General features: G+C 41.3%; 1 protein-coding gene across 1 annotated transcript in view; it reads left to right on the top strand.

Annotated features, from left to right (window-relative positions):
* DISC1 (DISC1 scaffold protein) overlaps positions 1-21,949 on the top strand; it is a 166,173-nt gene that overhangs the window by 55,937 nt on the left and 88,287 nt on the right. The window contains exons 7-9 of the mRNA XM_087718096.1: positions 70-124; positions 1,882-1,984; positions 10,641-10,829. Coding sequence (XP_087574222.1) covers positions 70-124; positions 1,882-1,984; positions 10,641-10,829 — 347 coding nt within the window. The remainder of the gene's footprint in view (positions 1-69; positions 125-1,881; positions 1,985-10,640; positions 10,830-21,949) is intronic.

The raw sequence follows: 21,949 nt of genomic DNA, 5'->3' as shown, positions 1-21,949 counted from the left end.
GAATATGTGTCTGATGAATCCATTATTAACAAATAACGTCAGATTTTAATACTAAATTGTTATTTCTAGGCTTCAAGAAAAAATACAGTCCCTTAACATATCTATGACGGAGACGGCTGCTGAAGTAAGTACAATCAAACTGTTATTTTCCCCAGTACTAATGAGTCAGTGAGTTACAGTACACCAATCTGCCAATCTGCCTTAAGCAAGGCCTAGCAGGTTCTTATTTTTGAATATCAAATTTGGTGATCTTGAATTTAAATTACTACAACCTGTTTTACATGGGCTGCCCTTGAAAACGATTGAGTAAGCTGCAAATGATAACAAAACGCAACCTCGCAGAGGTGATATTCAGCAGGTTCTAACCAATTCCGGAAAACCGGTAGCGGAAATTTTGAGTAATTCAGAGAACCAGTAAATATTACCTCTGACGGGCCCCACCCCCATCTATTCTCTGCCTCAGATGATCAGGAGGGAATGGGAATTTTACAGTAACCTTCCCCTGGAGTGGGGAGGAAATGGAGATTTTACAGTATCCTTCCCCTGCCACACCCACCAAGCCATGCCCACCAAGCCATGCCACACCCACCAAGCCACATAACCACATAAATAAAAGTAAAACTTTTTGAATCCCACCACTGAACTACGCATCTATACTAATGGGAAGGGTCTAGTACATTACACTTGTTGTTGGGTCATTGCAATGGTTGTCATCCAGATTTCAGCTCCAGTCGAAGATTCTGGTTTTAATCTGTGAAATCCCGTATTCTTTGGCACTTGGACTTTCTCTCCTTGCTAGTCTCATCTTGATGTGAGACAGGCTGCCGAGGCTCTCCACCCTTCATGAATTGAAAGAGGTGATGATTCAGAAGCACATTTTCTTTGTCACAAGCCCCATGTTAGGAACATATCACTCTGGGATAGAGAGAGCCACAATCTTGTTCTTCTTTTGAAAGGCCATTTGTTTTATCAAGTCTGTAATTCCGACATTACTCCTTGTCTTATTTTGGGTGGCTGCATTTTAATTTCAAACTGATAAGCACTGAGCCACTTACTTGCAGTTATTTTTAACTACAAAAGCACTTTATACTACTTCCTCAGGGCCATCTGAATTTAGCTGCCTCCTTGATCAACAAAGATTTGCACTAATGAGAAATATGGACTCTATTTTAAGAACTATAAGCTGTCATAGCTTTGCCCAATATGTCTTGGAAGGAGACACTATTCCAGGAGTTCTACCATGCCTTTGAAGGAAAGAACAGGGCAAAGCTGTTCATCTGTTTCAAGTCTTTTATTTATTTTGATTTTCAAAAAGCAGGGATGCCGTGTGCTTTGAATTCATGCCTATAGGAGCAGGATTATATATGTACCTGAAAGAGTTTTCTGAAAAGGCTTTCTGACTTGCATAGTAACTATGTGATTCTAGGAAATTATGCATCTGAATTAAGGTATTGCTTGGAGCACATCAATGGCTTTTCTGAAGTACCTTTTTGACTTTGGATCTGAAGTGCAACACATTCCATTCAGTGGATACCGACATTTAACAAGATATTTGCAGAAAGTTCAGACATTTGCGGTGATTTGCCAGTTTTGGCCTTTTGTTTGAAATATGATCCCACAATATCTGCTCCTCTCCTTTCTTTGTGATTATTGTTTTCTTTGTTTTGCCGATTGCTGGTAGAAGTGCTGTTTATGTTGGAAAGCTGTACCCACTGTGGGGTAAATGATTTGCAGCAAAGTTGCACATTTATTTTCTATTCCTCTTGATTGTCATATTGAAATAATACATGTCTTGTAACCAAGACAACCTGACATGCCTTTGTATTTCCTTATACTTTTATATGAATGAAATCCATATCAAGGCTGCCTCTCTCCATATAGGTATGTACTAATCAGAGGCTCTGCAGTACGTTAAGGAAAAAAGTGAGTCACATTGAGATTCAACTTCCAGCTCTTCTTGAAACGAAAATGCTTGCTGCATCAGGTAATTTTTGATGGAATAGAAAGATGCCAAAATGTTTCATGACAGAGAATCCTTCACCAGAACTAACATTCTTAAAGAAGTCAGGAACAAATTCTTTAAGTCACCGTGGGATTTTTTATTTTTTTTGGTAAATGAAAATAAAGGATGAAGGATAAAGATATATCTCATTTAAATTACACTTCTCCGTGGAACAGAAGAGGTAGCACTTCCTCCTTCTTTAGATCATAAATACTACTATTGCAATGAAAACATTATTCAACTTCAGAAGATCTGTCTGTTCATTTCTCTCTCCTCTCGCTTTCTCTTTTAACTGTAGCCTTTACATTTATGGTTTTTAATGTAGCTTTGGTAATCTCACAGTTTATTTGGCATGCATTTGATTTTACAATGTGCTTATTAATTGGTTACGCATCATCTTAGATAGGATTCACTGACTTACAAATTTATTACATTTATTAAATAAATAGATAAAGGTTCCTCTCGCACATATGTGCTAGTCATTCCTGACTCTAGGGGGCAGTGCTCATCTCTGTTTCAAAGCTGAAGAGCTAGCGCTGTCTGAAGAACATCTCTATAGTCATGTGGCCAGCATGACTAAACGCCGAAGGCACACAGAACATTGTTACCTTCCCACCAAAGGTGGTCCCTATTTTTCTACTTGCATTTTTACATGCTTTGGAACTGCTAGGTTGGCAGAAGCTGGGACAAATAACAGGAGCTCACTCCATTATGAAGTGCTAGGGATTCAAACCGCTGAACTGCTGACCTTCTGATCGACAAGCTCAGCATCTTAGCCACTGAGATCTATGTATAAATACATATATTCGAAAACCCTCTTAACTAGACCCTCTTTATAATATCAAGGAGAGAAGCACTATCCTCCCCCCTCCATGTATTTTCAGTGGATTGGAACTGGGCCTTTAACCATCCTGCCAATTAATTGCCAGAGGAAGGGAGAGGAGTGGAGTACCTCTCCCCCCCTCCCCCCCCTAGGGGAGGGTGGAGGACGCCTTGGACTATCACAAGCTTAGTACGGACTTGCCAACCTGCGCAACTTTTTAATTTTTAAATTCTAATTTTTAAACTGGTATGTTGAGTGCATGGGATTGTCTGGGATGGTGTGAATGATCTCACTTTTATTATTATTATTATTGTTGTAATCTGTGTTTTTTAACTACTCGTGAGGACTGCTTGTGTGAGAGCTTGGGTATGATTGACTCGGAGGACCTGCCGGGATTTGCGGGGGTCACCAGGGTGGTCGGGGGGACTATGGCCACGGGAGAGGGTCGGAGCATTGCGGTCATAACAGGGAGGGGCAGATATGGCGGGGACTTTAGGGCAAGCCATTACCGGGGAAGGAGGGTTCGCTACATTACAGAGATCCCTCCTTCCGGCCCTATGAGTCCCACTCCAAGACCAGATGGCGCGAGTAGTCAGGACCCTGGTCTCAGGCTGCTGTTGCTAAATGCCAGGTCTGTTGTTCACAAAGCTCCCCTCGTCCGGGACTTAATTGTTGACGAGAGGGCAGACCTGGCATGTATTACTGAAACCTGGCTGGGCACAGAAGGAGGAGTCCCCCTTGTAGAGATGTGCCCAGAGGGATTTCAGGTGCTTCATCAGCCGAGAGCCCAGGGAAGGGGTGGCGGTGTGGCTATTATTATCCGGGAGTCTCTGTTACCTCGTAGGGTCCCTGCTCCGGAGCTTGCTGGGTGTGAGTCCCTGCTGATAAAGTTGGACCTCAAGGGTCAAGTGGGTTTGCTGATAACGTACCTGCCTCCCAACTGCGTTGCAGCATCCCTCCCCTCGCTCTTCGAGTCAGTAGCCGAGCTGGCAGTTGAGTTCCCCAGGCTTATAGTTCTGGGGGACTTCAACTTGCCATCGCTCGGTGAACGCTCTGATGGGGCGCAGGAGTTCATGGCTTCCATGACAGCCATGGGCTTGACCCAGGTAATTCGGGGCCCAACTCATACAGCGGGTCACATGCTCGACCTCGTATTCCTCTCGGAGCAGTGGATGCGTGATCTTGGTCTGAGGGGTAATGAGACCATACCCCTGTCGTGGTCAGACCACTGCCTACTGAGGCTTGACTTCCGGAGGCCAAACCCCCACCGTAGGGAGGAGGAACCGACCAGGTGGTTCCGCCCCAGGCGACTTATGGACCCTTTGAGGTTCCAGACGGAGCTTGGGGTAATTCCCGACACTCTCCCCCGCAGTTCGGCGGAGACTCTGGTTGCCACCTGGCATTCGGCGGCGTCAGAGTCTCTTGACCGGATTGCGCCACTACGGCCCCTCCGGGTCAGCGGATCCCGGAGACCTCCTTGGTTCACCGAGGAGCTCCGGGAGAAGAAGCGCCGGAGGAGACGCCTAGAGCACCTGTGGAGGTCCGATAAGTCCGAGGAGATCCGAGCACTTTTGACTACCTGCACCAAGGATTACATCCGGGCACTAAGAGTTGCCAAAAGAACGCACATCTCCGCCTTGGTAGCGTCCGCCGAGTCACGCCCAGCCGCCCTGTTTAGGATCACCCGCTCCCTCCTTAATAGGAGGGATGCGGGAGACCCCTTGCAGGGTAGGGCTGAGGACTATGCCCAATTCTTGGCGGACAAAGTTGCTCGGTTTCGTTTGGACTTGGAATCCACCGCCGTAGATCCAGCCGAGACACAGGGGGATTACTTGGCAAACCATCTCTGGGTTGAGTTCCAGGATGTTGCCTCTGGGGATGTGGACAAGGCCATTCGAGCTGTAAGTGCCTCCACCTGTATTCTGGACCCGTGTCCCTCCTGGCTGGTTGCCAACAGCAGGGAGGTGACACATGGCTGGATCCAGGCGGTCGTGACCGCCTCTCTTCGGGAGGGGTACTTCCCCGCCGCACTTAAGACGGCGGTGGTGAGACCCCTCCTGAAGAAACCATCCTTGGATCCAGCCATTTTAAACAACTATCGTCCTGTCTCCAACCTCCCCTTTATTGGGAAGGTTGTTGAGAAGGTGGTGGCCTTCCAGCTTCAACGGGCCTTGGAGGAAGGTAGCTACCTTGACCCCTTCCAGTCCGGCTTCAGACCCGGTTACAGCACTGAAACCGCTTTGGTCGCATTGACCGATGATCTCTGGAGGGCCAGAGATGGAGGCCATGCGTCCATCCTGGTTCTCCTTGACCTCTCAGCGGCTTTCGATACCATCAACCATGGTATCCTTCTGCGAAGACTGCGGGAGGTGGGGGTGGGAGGCACTGTTTTGCAGTGGTTCTCCTCTTACCTCTCGGACAGGTCGCAGTCGGTGTTGGTCGGGGGGCAGAGATCGTCCCTGAGGCCCCTAACATATGGGGTGCCGCAGGGTTCGGTCTTATCCCCCCTACTATTTAACATTTACATGAAACCGCTGGGCGAGATCATCCGGAGGCACGGGATTAAATACCATCAATATGCGGACGATACACAATTGTATCTGTCCGCCCCGTGCCAACTCAATGAAGCGGTGGATGTGATGAACCGGGGCCTTGAGGCCGTTAAGGACTGGATGAGCGCTAACAAACTGGTGCTCAACCCGGACAAGACTGAGTGGCTGTTGTGTTTCCCTCCCAACAATTTGGCTGACATTCCAACACTCAGGCTGGGGGGTCAAATTTTATACCCCTCAGATAGGGTCCGTAATCTAGGAGTCCTCCTGGATCCACAGCTGACTTTTAACCATCAGTTGTCGGCTGTGACCAGGGGGGCATTTGCCCAGGTTCGCCTGGTCCGCCAGTTACGGCCCTACCTGGACCGGGAGGCTCTCACAACAGTCACTCGGGCCCTTGTGATCTCTAGGCTGGAATACTGCAATGGGCTCTACATGGGGTTGCCCTTGAAGTGCATCCGGCGACTACAGTTAGTCCAGAATGCAGCCGCGCGAGTGATAGTGGGCGCACCGCGGTTCGCCCACATTACACCTATCCTCCGCGAGCTGCACTGGCTACCTGTCGATCTCCGGGTGCGCTTCAGGGTATTGATGACCACCTTTAAAGCACTCCATGGTAGTGGATCTGGGTACTTGAGAGACCGCCTTCTGCCGATTACCTCCCTTCGACCGATAAGATCGCACAGATTGGGCCTCCTCCGGATTCCATCCGCCAGTCAATGCCGACTGGCGACTACACGGAGGAGAGCCTTTTCTGTTGCAGCTCCGACCCTGTGGAACGATCTCCCCATTGAGATTCGTACCCTCACCACCATCCAGACCTTCCGCACAGCCCTTAAGACCTGGCTCTCCCAGCAGGCCTGGGGATAAGTTTTTTAAATTACCCGCCCGAGTGTTGCTTGACTGTTGAATGCAAGTTGGTGTTTTATAATTTATCTTGTTTACTCACTGTTTGTTTTGTATTATTGCACTCCCCTCCCGTGATTGTAAGCCGCCCTGAGTCCCCTCAGGGAGAAGGGCGGCCTATAAATCGTAATAAATGTCTGAAATGTCTGAAATATCTGTTTAAAGACACAGACATATCCTATTATAGCACATCTTAACTCAAAGACACACTCACTGGAATGGGATTGAAAGGTGTCCAAGTCACTTTTCCTCTTAGAAATTTCCTTTGTTAGCTGGGTGTTTTTCTATTAGCCAGGCTCAGAATTTGCTTTTAGAGATATGTGTCCTCAGAATTACTAGGAATAAAGAAGTCAAAAGAGGAACAAGGAAGGATACAACCATTTATATCCTTCCCAAACCAGGGACTCAGTCACTGTGCTAGTTGGGGTTAAGACCAAAGCTACTTAATTCTTAACATGCCAAAATCTAGTGGAATTTTTTTTTAAAAAAACGCCCAATATTTTCTCTGTTCCACTAAAACGCAACAGCATTATTTTAGAAACCCCCCGATTCAGTTGGGTTTTAGAAATAATAATAACATAACATCCCAGACTTAATAATTGTTGGTAACAAAGACAAAAAAAAAGTCTGGATAGTGAACTTTGTAGCACTTGGACGTAGCAGAACAGATGAGAAAGAATCAGAGAAAAATTACAGAGAGAAAAATTACAAAATATAATAATTTGTAAGTAGAAAGTACAATTACTGTGGCAAAAGAAAGCAAAAATAGCATTAATATTCACTGCCTGAACACAGACTGACTGCAAACAACAGCATGACAAAGTAGCAACAAGGATGCATTGGAATATCAGCAAGAAATACCATTTGCCTGAAAGCAAGAAGTGGTAGGACCACAAAACAGACAAAGTAATAGACGGTGAAGACTCTTAAGTGCCCTGGGACTTTGGAATTCAAGCAGGCAACTAACATATAACATATTGATACCTGTTGACAAGAAAGATAAAAAAATATGAATAGTGGATGTTGCAATACAACAGAATAGAGAGGAGAATAGAACTGGAGAAAATCACAAAATACAAAGATCTGCAAATAGAGGTAGGATGGCTATAGAAACAGGAAGTAAAGACAGTACCAATAGGGTACAATCCCTAAAGAATTGGAGCACGATTTGAATACCATTGGCACTGAAAAACTTACCATCTATCAATTGCAAAAGGCAGTTTTCATTGAAGAGCATCTTTCATCGGTGTTAGGTAAGCTCCCCGTTGGGAGAGCAAGTACGTTCAGAGAAGCGTTGTTAGAGTTGTGTTGGAGAACACACAAACCAGCATACAGAGACACTGCAGTTTAAATAGGCTTTTACTTTCATGGAAATAGAGGTATCAGAGTCCATCAAACAGTCCAAGTCATACAATGTCTTTCAGTTAAGGGATAATCCAAATAACATAGTCCAGTGTCATATAATCAGTCCGGTACACAAAGTTTGCTAACAGTTGCAAAACTTACAATAGCTCACAGCACTCAGATCAGATCAGCCAGCATCTAACCAAACAGAGAGAGAGCTAACAGACATTCTGGCTCCCTCTTATGGCCAATTGAGGAAAACAGCAACCAATCACATTTTACAGTATGATTTAAAGAAACAGGTACAGCATTGCTATATGATTTATATATTGCCAACCCAACCGTTAGAATTATATTCCTAACAATCGGGATACCTTTAACACCATCAAACAACATCTTTCTGTCCCAGATCCTTGGAAAAGACTCAATATGTGGATAAAAATACCAAATCCAGTCTTCACCCTATGCTGAGCATGTGAGACCAACCATCATTTGCTAAACTTGCCATCTGATTCTCAATGAGTGAACAAAATCATCCCCCCCCCCAATAGCTTTTCAGGGAAACATTTGCATTTCAAGTGTTGGAAAGGCTTGGATGCTTTCTTAATAAGACCTGACAAGTATATAGAGGTGATGAAACCAGAAAGTCAAGCAATGAAACCACAATGTGTGATTCCAATGAAGTATAAATCTGTCAAGAAAAATAAAGAATTGTATTAATTAAATTATATTAACTGTTTCCCAGAAGAATGTTTACTTCATCTTTTAAAACAAAGAAGATTAGAATCCCTTATCATTTGCTATTTTCTATCACTGGGGCAGATTTATGCAGATGTGTTCAGAAAAAGAGTCCTCATGTGGTTTTTAAAAAGTGCCAATTTTTGTTACTGTGATTGAGGTCAGGAGTTCACTGCTGGCACTTTAAGAGAGTGACATGATAATTTCTTGATGAGTTTTTGATATTTCACCTCAGAATTGAAGTCACATTTCTTGCTGCCATAAAGTAAAATAATAAGAAAAGCAAACAAGGGCAGATTTGTCTCCAGAGCATATATTAGAGGCAGAAATGCTTATAAATTATTAACTGGGATATGGGGCGTATTTCATCAGCGCTTCAAGTCTTGGTATTAAGTTTCCTTCTGGGAATTAATAATCATTCAGTAAGCATAAAACTTTAATAATGAGGAGAGTATCTTCTCCCTGACCTTTCAAAACAAAATAGAGCAACTTCTAATTACAGAATTTTGATTTTGAGAATAATGAAGGAATAAATGTAGCAGTAGATGGCAACAGATTTTCTTGGTTAAGAAAATGAAGTCCATCTTAGAAGGCTGAAAGCCATGTCTGTCCAAATGTTATTGCGGTGTAATATCTGGCATCCCTGATAAGATACTATGGCGGCTAAGATTTATTGTGTTGCATTTACTGTTATTTCAATGACTTGATTATTTATTATTAAATCATTATTAAAAATAAAATTATGCATCATTTATTAAGCTCACCATCACACTTGTGTCGGAAGCATCGAGGTGCTTCCAGGTAGAAAGTATTAGCTGGTGTCATCACTGTTGCTCAGGGGATGACCAGTTGGATGCTCCTTTCAGGAGCTGGAGCAAAGGAAAGGAGCTCACACTGCCTTATGGCAGCACTTGAGTCCTGAATGCAGATTTGTTGCTTGTTAAGCCAGTCCTAACCATGTGAGCCACTGTGCTCCTAATTTATTAAGATTATTTATTATTTTAAATATTATGTTATCATTGAATTAGAGGTTAGGGATATATTGTCACGGAGACAATATATCTATGTGGTTGCTAGGAATCAAAAACAATTTGATGGTACTCCATCAGTCAGTCAGTCAGTCAACCAATCAATCAATTAAAAAGACTTATTGCAGTCATTGATCATTACATGCATCCTTCTTTCTTCCAGGAATGGAAGGTGGCAAATACCAAAACTCTCTGTGCTCCTGAGCACAGTAGTGCTTTAAGGTAGCTCAGAGTGAGAGATAGTAACTGTTTGAAGACTCTCAAGTAATTTCCATAGCCAAATAAAGGATTAAACCTGGGTCTCCTTTGTTCTGTTCTAATATTTTTACCATATCTGTCTACACTGAGGTCCATCAGCATATTCTCCATATAGAATGGTGAAATGGAATCTGGTAATATGATCTGCAACTTTGATCATTTTAATTAGATAATTGTATCACCTGATCCTAGTATCTCCAAGCAAGTGCTTACGTTAACTGAGAAGATTCCTGTGCATAGGCTGTTTATCAATAAATCATTTTAATTGGAACTTTCATGTGTGGAGGTCTTTCATGCCTGACCTTTTGCCTGGTTGCATTGTTGGCAGGGAGAGAAAGAGAGAGAGAGAGAGAGAGAGAGAGAGAGAGAGAGAGAGAGAGAGGGAGGGAGGGAGGGAGGGAGGGAGAAAGATAAATGGAGGGAGAGGTCTAGAGGGAGGGAGGGAGAAAGATAAATGGAGGGAGAGGTCTACCATTACGAGTGACACCCCCCCATTATGATTTAGACATTAATTTGGATTTTATCATGGCATAATCCTTCCTAATAGGAAGAGTTTGTATTCTGAATTTCCTCAGTTTCATGAGTCAACATGTTACTTTATGCTTTTATAATGTATTTGAATCAAATAATGATGTATTGCAGGTGAACAGGTCCTTCCTTTAACACAATCAAACAAAAATATTTGCTTATCCCAGGTCCTTGAGAAGTACTTGATAGGTAAATAAAAATGCCCAAATAGGTTAAACATCTAGCTGATTGTGCAACCAACCATAATAACAACTGTTTACATTTATATTTTAATTGATTGTCAACCACTTTGAGAAAATAAAAACAAAAATGAATACATTAAATAAATGCTCATTGCTCAGCTTGTATGTGCTATGCAAATGGTTAGCTTTTCAGTTTTTGTAACAGGCTATTTTAAAAAGTTAAGGTTTTGTATCTTTTCTGTCCTTAACTCTTCCTAATCTCATCTGTTGAATGCACAGGAGGCAATTTCTCTACTGATAAAGATCTTGCAGAAAAAATCCAATCACTAACAGCTGAAAGAGACCACCTGAAAGGGCTTCTCAATGAATGGTCAACTCTGAATGCCAAAAATATCCAAAAGCTGGAGAGAGCGAAAGAACGTTACAAGAGACTGAAGGAAGAAATGGAGCAAGAGGAGTTTGTATTTGGTGAGTAGAGCAATTTGCCAGCTGTTGGGATGACAGAGGTCTGTCATTTTTACACAGGAGGACATCCAGTGTTCTGCTTCATTTGACAAGCAATAATGTAATTTATATGATGTTTTAAACAAAGATCTCCGATGGGCAATTCTTTCAGGAACTTTGATTTACACCACATATTAAGGGCTGTCAGCTTCTGTCCCTGTCATTCATGAGTGATGTTTTTTGTTGTCGCTTGCTTTGGATATGGGGTTTTTAGATAAAACAATAAAAGGTCATACAAACTAAAAACAAAAAAAGGAAAGAAAAAAGATTGGAAGAAAGCAAATGAACAAATAAAAAGAACACCCTCCCCAGAAAGGATCTTTCCACCAACATCACAATCTATAAACAATTTCAGAATCTCTTTATCGCCTCTTAATTAACAAATATAAAACTCATCATCTATAACCCATTTTTAACAATAGGGAAATCAAATAAGCAAAGCCTTCTCCAATCCAATTATTAGCAAAAGTCTAAACAGAGTTCTAAAAGAGGGTCATTTTGATCTAGTGGTTAAAGCACCAGGTAGAAAATGAGAATGTGAATTCAGGTTCTGCCTTAAGCCATGAAAGCCAATCTTGGGCCAATCACTCTCTCTCAGCCCAACTCACTTCACAGAGTTGTTTTTGTGTGGAAAATAGAAGAAGGAAGGCCTATTGGATATGTTCTCTGCCTTGGGTTATTTGTAAAAGTAATAAAGGCAGGAAACAAACAAACAAACAAACAAAATGAATGAATGAATGAATGAATGAATGAAATATTAGACACACACAACCCCAACTCAACATTTCATATGTCAATTCTTAGCATAAGTCAAACCACATTAAAAGTCATAGAATGGTCTCAATATTCTGGTGTAAAAAAACAACTCAACTCAATTCAACTCAACTTTAACATAGCAAAGGGAGACCATTTGTTCTTTAAAAAGTCAAGTTCTAATATACAACATTTTTATTCCAAATGCCAATTCCAAAGAAAATCATCCCAAATAGCAGCATTCAAGTAAACATCCCATATTTCAACTTTAAACTATAAACAAATCCACATTTTGCAAATATAAAATAATCCATGTGTCCTAATCTAAAAAAAATGACATATCAAGGAGAGATAATTCCTTCTTTAAAAAGAATAAGTTCTCAAAACTTCTTTACTTTAAGTAAAAAGGCAGATACATAGTCAGTTTAAATGTTATAAAATTAGGATTCATAAATTAACTGAAGGAGAAAATTCTTGAATGCCATATTACATGTAATCAAAAATTGTATGCTACATTTTTCCAGTCAAGATATTGGAATTGGAAATTGGAATTGGAAAAGTTTATTTATAGGCCGCCCTTTTCCCTGGGGGGACTCAGGGCGGCTTACAACTCATAGGGAAAGGGGATACAAACAATGTCACATAGGCACAATACATAATTAAAAAGAACACAACATTCATACCATTCGGGTGGGGATGGATTACAATCTTTAGCCCCAGGCCTGACGGGATAGCCAGATTTTAAGGGCTGCGCGGAAGGTCTAGAGGGTGGTGAGGGTATGAATCTCCACGGGGAGATCGTTCCAAAGGGTCGGAGCTACTACCGAGAAGGCTCTCCTCCGCGTGGTTGCCAGTCGACACTGACTGGCAGATGGAATCCGGAGGAGGCCTAATCTATGTGATCTAATTGGTCGCGAGGAGGTAATTGGCAGGAGGCGGTCTCTCAAGTATCCAGATCCACTACCATGAAGGGCTTTATGGGTGGCAAGTAGCACCTTGAAGCGCACCCGGAGATCGACAGGTAGCCAGCGCAGCTCGCGGAGGATAGGTGTTATGTGGGTGAACCGAGGTGTACCCACAATCGCTCGCGCGGCCGCATTCTGGACTAGCTGAAGTCGCCGGATGGTCTTCAAGGGTAGCCCCATGTAGAGCACGTTGCAGTATTCCAGCCTAGAGGTCACAAGGGCACGAGTGACTGTTGTGAGGGCCTCCCGGTTCAGGTAGGGTCGCAAGATGTTAAAAGTGCTCGGTTCGATTCGGACTTATTGGACCTCTATGCGTGCTCTAGGCATCGCTTCCGGCGCTTCCTCTCCCGGAGCTCCTCGGTAAACCAAGGAGGCCTCTGGAATCCACTGCCTCGGAGCGGCCGTAGTGGCACGATCCGGTCAAGAGACTCCGTTGCTGCTGAGTTCCAGGCAGCAACCAGAGTCTGTTTGTTTTGTTTGTTTTATTTATTTATAGGCCGCCCTTTTCCCTGAGGGGACTCAGGGCGGCTTACAATCAAAAAGGAAGGGGAGTGTAGGACAATACGAAAAAAGAAATGTGCACAAAGTAAATTAGACAATAAAACTCAACATTCACTCAGCATTCGGGAGGGGCGAAATAAGATTATCCCCAGGACTGTGGGCGAGGGTATCAGGAATAACCCCAAGCTCCATCTGGAACCTCAAGGGGTCCATAAGATATCAGCAAATCCAAGTAGCCAATTATGAATTTTGGTATTTTTGTGGGATTGTGGACTGGTGTATAGTCTAAAGCACAGATGTCAAACTCACAGCATCATGTTGCCATCACATGTTGTTTCGCTACATTTTTCCCATTCCTGGAGCTGGTGTGGGCGTGGCCTGCACATGGCCTGCATTCGGCCTGTGGGCTGCCAGTTTGACACCCCTGGCCTAGAGGGATTTTTTTTGAGTGGAATACAGCAGAGCTCACTGCCAAATGTGGCATGGACAGTAATTCTGTTAAGCAAAGAGTTCATGCTTTCCGATATTTTCAAAATTTGAAGTCAAACCATAAATTAAATTCTTCTTTGTTCTTGGATTTTATGAGCAGCAGGTTGAGGAAAAAGCAACTAGTTGATTGATTACGAAAAGAGATAACATGATGTTAAATGCCTTTGTATATGTGTGCCAAAATACAGAATCATTCTTCTCCAGTTTTCATATAAATATGTGGGTGGGTAAAGTTGTATATATTGTTATATACATAATTTTAGGGAAGCAATAAAATTTTCCCATGCTTAAAATCTGAATATATAGACGAACAGCACTGTTTTAAGATTAACATTGAGATTAGGCTTGCAAAAAATGTTAAATATAAACTGCCCAGAGATACTGGGAGTCAAGTGATATATAAATTTAATGAATTGTTGTTACTATTAGTTAAATCTTTGCTAGTAAAAAAAAGTTTGGCATTTTCTGCAAAAACATACCCTCCACAGATTTTTTTTCTTGACAATATCCTTCTGACTACACTTCTGAATGCCTCTTAAAGGTAGATCTCAAGGGTATCCCCATTTCTAAAATAAATGCTCATTAACTCAGTTTCCTATTTTAAAAACTATAGGATTGCACTCCCAAATTGGTTTTGAAAGTTGGGGTATTGTGTACAACTATTTCGGAGGAACTTTCTAGACATTGTTGGCTTTTTAAAAAACTCTCATCATCCTTTGACAATTAGAGTATATACCAGTTGCAGAATACACATCTGTGAATGTCCTTTTTAAAAAAAACGAACCTTGAATTCCTTACCAATCTCAATAATAATAATAATCTGAATCTGTTGCCTTGTATAATAAAGTGCAATGGAGCACAAAATGCTGCAAGCAATATAAATAATTAAAGTATGTGATTTCCTTCCCCACCCCCACCTCCCTTTTCACTTTTGCTCTCATCTATAGCACGTCTTTCTGTAGGCTACAGTAATTTGTTTTTGATCTAATTATATGAAATGTATAACAATAAATTTAGTGAAAACATGCCTCAGGATTGTAAACACTGACACTTTTTACCATATGCCAATGTCATTTTAACACAGTTGAGTTTTACTTTTTTTTTTTTTTTTTTTTAAATCCTTTTAATGGGGATCTTTCTTGGAATTCCATTTTTCCCTTTATTAAGGATTTCTAAAGATTTGGTACGTCTTTGCTTTTGTTCATTTTTTTGTTTTAAGATGCCGCTATATCCTCTGTAACTGTCATAGCTTCTAGGTGACTGCTAAAAGATTTCTGAAAGGTAGTATTTTAACTTTATATTGGCTTTCTAAATTAAACTAGGATAGTGCACATAACACTACAGGTAGTCCTTGACTTGCAACAGTTCATTTAGTAACTGTTCAAAGTTACAACAGCACTGAAAAAAAAAAGTGACTTAGGTCATTTTTCAAACTTGTGACCGTCACAGCATCCCCATGGTATCGCAATTTACATTTGGGTGCTTGACAACTGGCTCACATTTATCACAGTGATCCCCTTTTGAGACCTTAGGAGGAGCAAAGTCAACGGGGAAGCCAGATTCACTTAACAACCGTGTTACTAATTTAAGAACTGCAACGATTCACTTAACTAACGTGGCAAGAAAAGTCTTACAATAGGGCAAAACTCACTTCACAAATTTCTCTCTTAGCGACATAAATTTTGGGCTCAATTGTGGTTACACGTTGAGGACTACCTGTACACTGTGCACTGTATATTGATTTGCCTCCAGGTCCAATTCAAACTGTTGGTTATCACAACAAGAAGTATATTTGCCTTTATTTGCTGGTTATTGCCTTTAAAACCCAGCATGGCATGGTTTTAAGCTGATCCACCCCAATTCTGCAGCCAGCTGCAGGCCCTGTTGGTCAGGGAATTTCAGCTGGTGGTAAAAGGAGAACCTTTTCTGCCATGGCTCCAGCTCTTAGAAATATTTTACTGCCTGAGGTGAAGTTGGCCACCACCTTTTTGGCCTTCTGGGAATACATCAAAACCTGGCTCCACCAGGTGTCTTGGTATCTTAATGGGGGTGGTCTATGTTAGAGGTTGGCTGGTGGGTCAGCAGGGAAGATGGGTACAGGACTGTACCAATCTTGGCTTTTGTTTTTTTTTATCTTTGTATCTAATGTCTTTAAATATATTTATGGTTTTAATTGTAAGCCACCAAAAGCTGCTTTGCAATGTGGGATGGGGGGCATATACATTCAATAAATGAATAAACAAATACCTTCATTTGTGTCAGGCAGATGGGAACTGTAGCCTTTCAAATGTGGCTGGACTATTTCTGGATTGAACTCCTACTTCTGAAGTCAAGTATATCTGAGTAGTTTTTATATGGCGGTAGCCGATAACTTGATATTGCCCAGGTATTTATTTATAGGGGGAAAATGTTCGGACCAAATATAATTTCTAATCTTGGATTTTTGCTCTTAGAGGAGGGAGCCCCTTTGTGGAGTACTGTGAAGCTGTTACCATGGCAACTCCACTGTGATGTACAGTAGAAGCCATTTTACGACAGTACAGTAAAGCCATTTAAAGGCGCAACAGGCTGTATTTTAACAGAACACACACCCTAAGGGGGGTTAGTAGTGTATTACTCCAACAGTATTTGTCTCCAGAGAGTAAGTCATCTGTGTACTAAGTTTGGTTGAAATTGCTCAAGGCGTTCCAGAGTTATGCTGGAACATACACACATACAGCCATTTTTATATATATAGATTACTGCGAACCATTGTAGAAGTTGTAGAGTATTTGGCAACGATTACTTTCTACCTGTCTAGTAATGAACTCTCCTTAATAAATTGTGACATAGTCAAATACCCTGCCTTTCAGCAGACTTATAAAGCTGATAATCTATACAACTCATCAACAAATAAAATGTAGTAGCATGTGATAATATCTGTATACACCCTCTATCATATTCAGGTTTGCCCGGGGCTAGTTTGATAATCTGTGTTTTGTGTAATGTGAATTAAAGGATCAGCACAAGAGATGCTTGGATGCTAAGTTTTCCCAACATTCAGAGGGCTGGAAATTCTTCACAAATCTTAATAAAGATTGTTTAACCTCTTAATACAAGTCACGGTATTAATTATAAATTTACTCAATATGGAGTTGCACATGTTTCCTAATTTTGTCATAGAGATAGTTTAATAGTTCTTACGATCAGTGTAGACAATCCGTAATGTATACCCATAATGAATGAATTATTCATGTAATGAAAGATAAAAATTAATATATAATCCAACAATTCATTTTTCAATATTACTCCATTTTGTAATTTAAATACTTCATTTTTGGACTAAGCTGAAGTCTCTCTTAAATTGTGCTTGATTTTCATTGAGTACATGGATCTGTCCACATTTTCTTGGCCAAAATGCAGAAGTGGGTTTTATTTTTTGTTTGTTCAATTTTTTATATATAGCTGCATAATATCACACACAGACATGCACACACACGCCTACAACAAAATCAATTTAAACATATTAAAAGGACTAAAAACTATTAAATATAAGAATGTTATCTGTGAGAGTGCAATTCAATTTACTAACAACATAGACATTTAGTAGGTTTTACCTCACCACTACAGGATCCATAGGCAAGATAGGCAAAGCCAAGTATCTTCAGGCCCTACAAAATGGCCAGAAGGGTAGGTATCAATCTAAGTTGTGGGGGACTGACATTCCAATACATGTTTTCCATAGCCTTGTATTTAATTCCCAATCTTGTCGACAGCTCAGAATTTTGTGGTGGTCTCTCAGTTAATTCTTAATCAGGACAGACCCTGGTCCCATCCAAAAGACCTTGATTTGCCCCGCTGCCTTTTATGCTTGAGTTGACTTGGTTTGCCAAGCAGCCTTCATTCATGAGTTGAAGCACCCTTTTGGAAGCGAAGCTGAGATGTTCCAATCCTTGATGCAGCTGCTTTGAGGTCCTGCCAAAGTCATGCCTATGCATGCACAGAAGCTCTTTCTAAAAAGATGACTGATGAGGAAACCTGGTGACTGTTTTGTTGAATGATGTTAAAACATCCTCTCCATGACAATTCCTTCATCACCTGCAATTCTTTAGATTGGCTTTGATGGCACCTCACTCCACTGATGGGTTGGTTATTGTATTTTATGAAGTATATGCCAAATTTGAAAAAAAAAAAAAAAGCTTAACATAAATTTTAAAAAACTGTCATCTTTCTACAGAGGATCAAAAACAAAATATGCATGGGTCCATTACTGAATGCATTTTAGTTGTTTCAAAAAAGAATGTTTGCAAGTAATTTGTATATTTACTACAATGTTCCCTTTCCCAGCCTGCATACAAAATAACCGAAGTATTTAAAAACCCTAGGTAATAAAATGAATCAATTCTTGTGAAAAGAAGAAATAGTTAAAATATATAGAACTATGAACACATAATTTTCAGCACACAGTAGCAGAAGTTTGAGCTAAGCCTGACTTGATAGTACAAGGCTACAAAAAGGATAACATTACTGGGACAAATAATATCCCATCAGAATTATTTCCCATTACAGCATTTCAAAATTGCAAGATTTTGCTGTATAGACATATACTTTGAGGTTCCCAGAGACACCCGTAGTTTTCAGTGTTGACTGCAGAGGTGGTATTCAGGAGGTTCTGACCAGTTGTGGAGAACCTGTAGCGGAAATTTTGAGTAGTTCAGAGAACCGGTAAATACCACCTCTGACTTTCCCCGCCTCCATCTATTCTCTGCTTCCCGAGCCCCAGCTGATCGGGAAGAAATGCAGTATCCTTCCCCTGGAATAGGAAGGGAATGGAGATTTTACAGTATCCTTCCCCTGCCATGCCCACCAAGCTACGCCCACCAAACCATGCCACACCCACCAAGACAAGCCCACAGAACCAGTAGTTAACATTTTTGAATCCCTCCACTGGTTGACTGCTATTGACAAATGTAGTCAAACCATCAAGATGATCTACATGCCCTCAGAATACAAAGATGCAGTGATGAAAAGAATATAGAAGATTGAAAAAAAGGTCTCAAACTCCACTGAATTCTGATAATTTTATTGAGAGAAAAGCAAGTCTTGAAAGTGTTACCTGATTCAAAAGATATTCAAATGCATGTCTATACATCAGAGATCAGAATCGTGCAAGCCATGGTATTCCTGGTGACACTCTATGGAAATTGACTTTAAAGGAACATGAAAGGAAGAATATTGATGCTTTTGAACTTTGGTGTTGGAGAAGACTCCTGAGAATATTGGGGACAGCAAAAAACAAACAAACCCCAAACCAATGGATCATTGAACAAATCAACCCAGTGTTCTCACTCAAGGCACAAATGTCCAGGCCCAGATTATACCATTTCAAACATGTTATGCAAAGATCCAACTCTTTGGAAAGGGCTCTAATCAGAGGTGGGTTCCTACTGGTTTGGACCAGTTTGGCCGAATCAGTAGTGGTTTGGTGGCCTGGGTTGCTGGAACCGGCAGCGACCCAGGTTTTCCATGCCTCCAAACTCATATGGCGACGCCATCATTATTTTCGGTTCTGCACATGGGCAGAACAATTCAACAATTTTCTTTGCCCAAATTCATGTTTTCTTTTTTTAACCTTTTACACATGCGCAGACCTATTTTTGTGCAAATGCGCCCATGCACACACATTTTTGCACGCGCCAAACTGGCAGTAATGCCAGCAGCAACCCACCCCTGGCTCTAATGCTGAAAAAGGTGAAAGGAAAGAGAAGAAGAGGAGAAGCAGCAGTGAGGTGGGCAGACTTGATTACAGCAGCAAGAAGTGCAGCATTGGGAGGTTTGAAATAACAGTTAGGCACAGATTTCTTTGAGAAAAAATTGTCTACGTGGTCGCTAAGAGTTGAAAATGACTAGATGGCACATAATCAATGAACGGAGCGAGAGAGCAAAATTTGCTTTTCTGCTGTAGATATCTTATTCTTACATTGATAGAAGGAGGCAGAAGTCAAGGGCAGAGATTTAATCACATAATAATCAGGGCTGGAATTTAAAATGGGGCACATCATTAGTATGTTAATTAGTTTTTTCTTTCCTTGCCAGCTGCTAAGCTTGCAGAAGTAGCACAGAGAAGTGGCTTAGCAAATATATTTATCCTTTGATCTGTGTATGCCTTGCAGTGGAAAAAAACCTGTGGTATATTTGGAATGCTTTACTTCCTTTTGAATAAGTATGATCTGAGCTTATGCTTTAAAGATCCCAAAGCAGACGGTACATGCAATTAAGCCCTTAACGTCAATTGCATGTGAATTGTCCATTTTCTCCTGCCATAACCCCACCTTCTGATTTTATTTCGGTTGCTCTCAAGGTTTATCGGTGATTGCTCACACTGAAGTTAAAGAATGTACATGGGATATTCCCTAATATAATTATTTCAATGTGGAACAGAAAACTTATTGAACTCTATTCTTGAGTTGTTTCCAAGCATGCAAAGGAGTCTCCTTGTTTCTTCAATACAGTTAACATAGAAGAAGCAAGTTAAAAAAATATTTCTATGGCAGCTTAAGAGCAAATTGAAATATTATAAATTCAGGAGCAACATCATTCCGCCAAGAAATTAAAATATGCAGGAAGCAACTAAATGTAAAATATGGTTCAGTCTTTCAGAATATGCTGATGTTACCTGAAATTACCTTTCTTTCCAGAAAACATGGTGTTTCTGAAAATGCCACTGGAGAACTGCTGAACTAGAATGCCTTGCTGCTATTCTGTTCTCCCACCACCTGCATTATATTAACTTTGGCAAATCCAGCATTGGTGTGCACACCATACTTTGTTCTGGAGGAGTATTATAGGGTCAGGCTATTGTAGCAAAAATGTTGGTAGAGTCAGCTAGGTAAAAGTAAAGGTTCCCCTCGCACACATGTGCTGGTTGTTTCCAACTCTAGAGGGCGGTGCTCATCTCTGTTTCAAAGAGCCAGCACTGTCCGAAGACATCTCCATGGTCATGTGGCTGACATGACTAAACACTGAAGGCGTATGGAACGCTGTTACCTTCCTATCAAGGATGGTTCCTATTTTTCTACTTGCTTTTTTACATGCTTTTGAACTGCTAGGTTGGCAGAAGCTGGGACCAATAATGGGAACTCATTTTGTTACACAGCACTAGGGTTTTGAACCGCTGAACTGCTGACCTTTCTGATCAACAAGCTCAGCATCTTAACCACTGAGCCACTGTGTCCCTAGGTTCAATTATTCTGCCTTAATTAAAGTGGTCAGAGTTGGAAGGATTTTCTTAATTTGCGGTATCCTAGATTTTACCAGAGGCTATTTTAACAATAAAGCCTAGTTGGAGCAGGAGTGTTGAAATCAAATATCAGCTTTGAAGAGTACAGCAAGCACACAGTTGACCCTACTTTGGAGAAAATTATTCTGTTTCTGTGTAAATGTTTTCTGTCCATACTGGCATATACCGTATTTTCACCCATATAACCCGCCCACGCAAATAACCCACACACGCATATAACCCGCAGGTTTTCCGGATCGTGTAAAATATTTCCCGTATACCCCGCCCACGCACATAACCCGCCCACGCATATAACCCGCGACGAGTAAAAGAGAAGGGAAACAGCTGAGATGGGGGGGGAAGAAACGGAGAAAGAAGCCTGCGCAAGCTGGGGAAGAGGAAAGGAACGAAGGAGAAGGAAACAGCTGAGATCGGGGTGGGGGAAGAAACGGAGAAAGAAGCAAGCCTCCGATCGTGTAAGCCTCCGATCGTGTAAAATATTTTCCGTATACCCCGCCCACGCATATAACCCGCAGGGGGGCGCTGTGCATGTAAAAACCGCATATAACCCGCGGGTTATATGGGTGAAAATACGGTATGTATAGGACTTCCAAATTTAGAGAAATTTGTCCTATTTTGTCCTTTGGGGGGTAAGTTGTTTCTTCTTTTAAACAATCCACAGTCAAAAGAAATACAGAATTTAGAGGTTTCAATTTTTCCCTTTTTTCGGGTGGGTGGGTGGGGGGAAGGACAGTGGACATATATGGAATTTTGAGAGCATGTTATAGACAGTGATACAAAATGGCCACTACAATGGGAAGAAAACCTAGAAAGATGCCTCCTATTTTTACTTTGTGCCTTTCAGAAACACTTTTTCTGCTTGCTTTCCCTTTCTTTTCTGAGAAAATGTAGCATACTTGGAAACAATATAATAGGCTGCAGCCATCAACCATTTGATTTCCTATACATATCTCTGGGGTTTTAAATAACGTGTTTTAGAAAATATATTTGGGAGTTATACTTTGAAGCATGCTATCTTCCTATCACTTTTATTTCTTAATTTAATGAATCTTTAAATAAAATATGCCAACACAATCTACCAGGACAGAGAGCCTTGT

Source organism: Thamnophis sirtalis, unplaced genomic scaffold, assembly GCF_051295495.1.
Source record: "Thamnophis sirtalis isolate CommonGarterSnake01/CBP01778 unplaced genomic scaffold, rThaSir2_p1.2 scaffold_6, whole genome shotgun sequence".
Taxonomy (NCBI): domain Eukaryota; kingdom Metazoa; phylum Chordata; class Lepidosauria; order Squamata; family Natricidae; genus Thamnophis; species Thamnophis sirtalis.
This window is presented reverse-complemented; position numbering and strand designations above follow the sequence as displayed.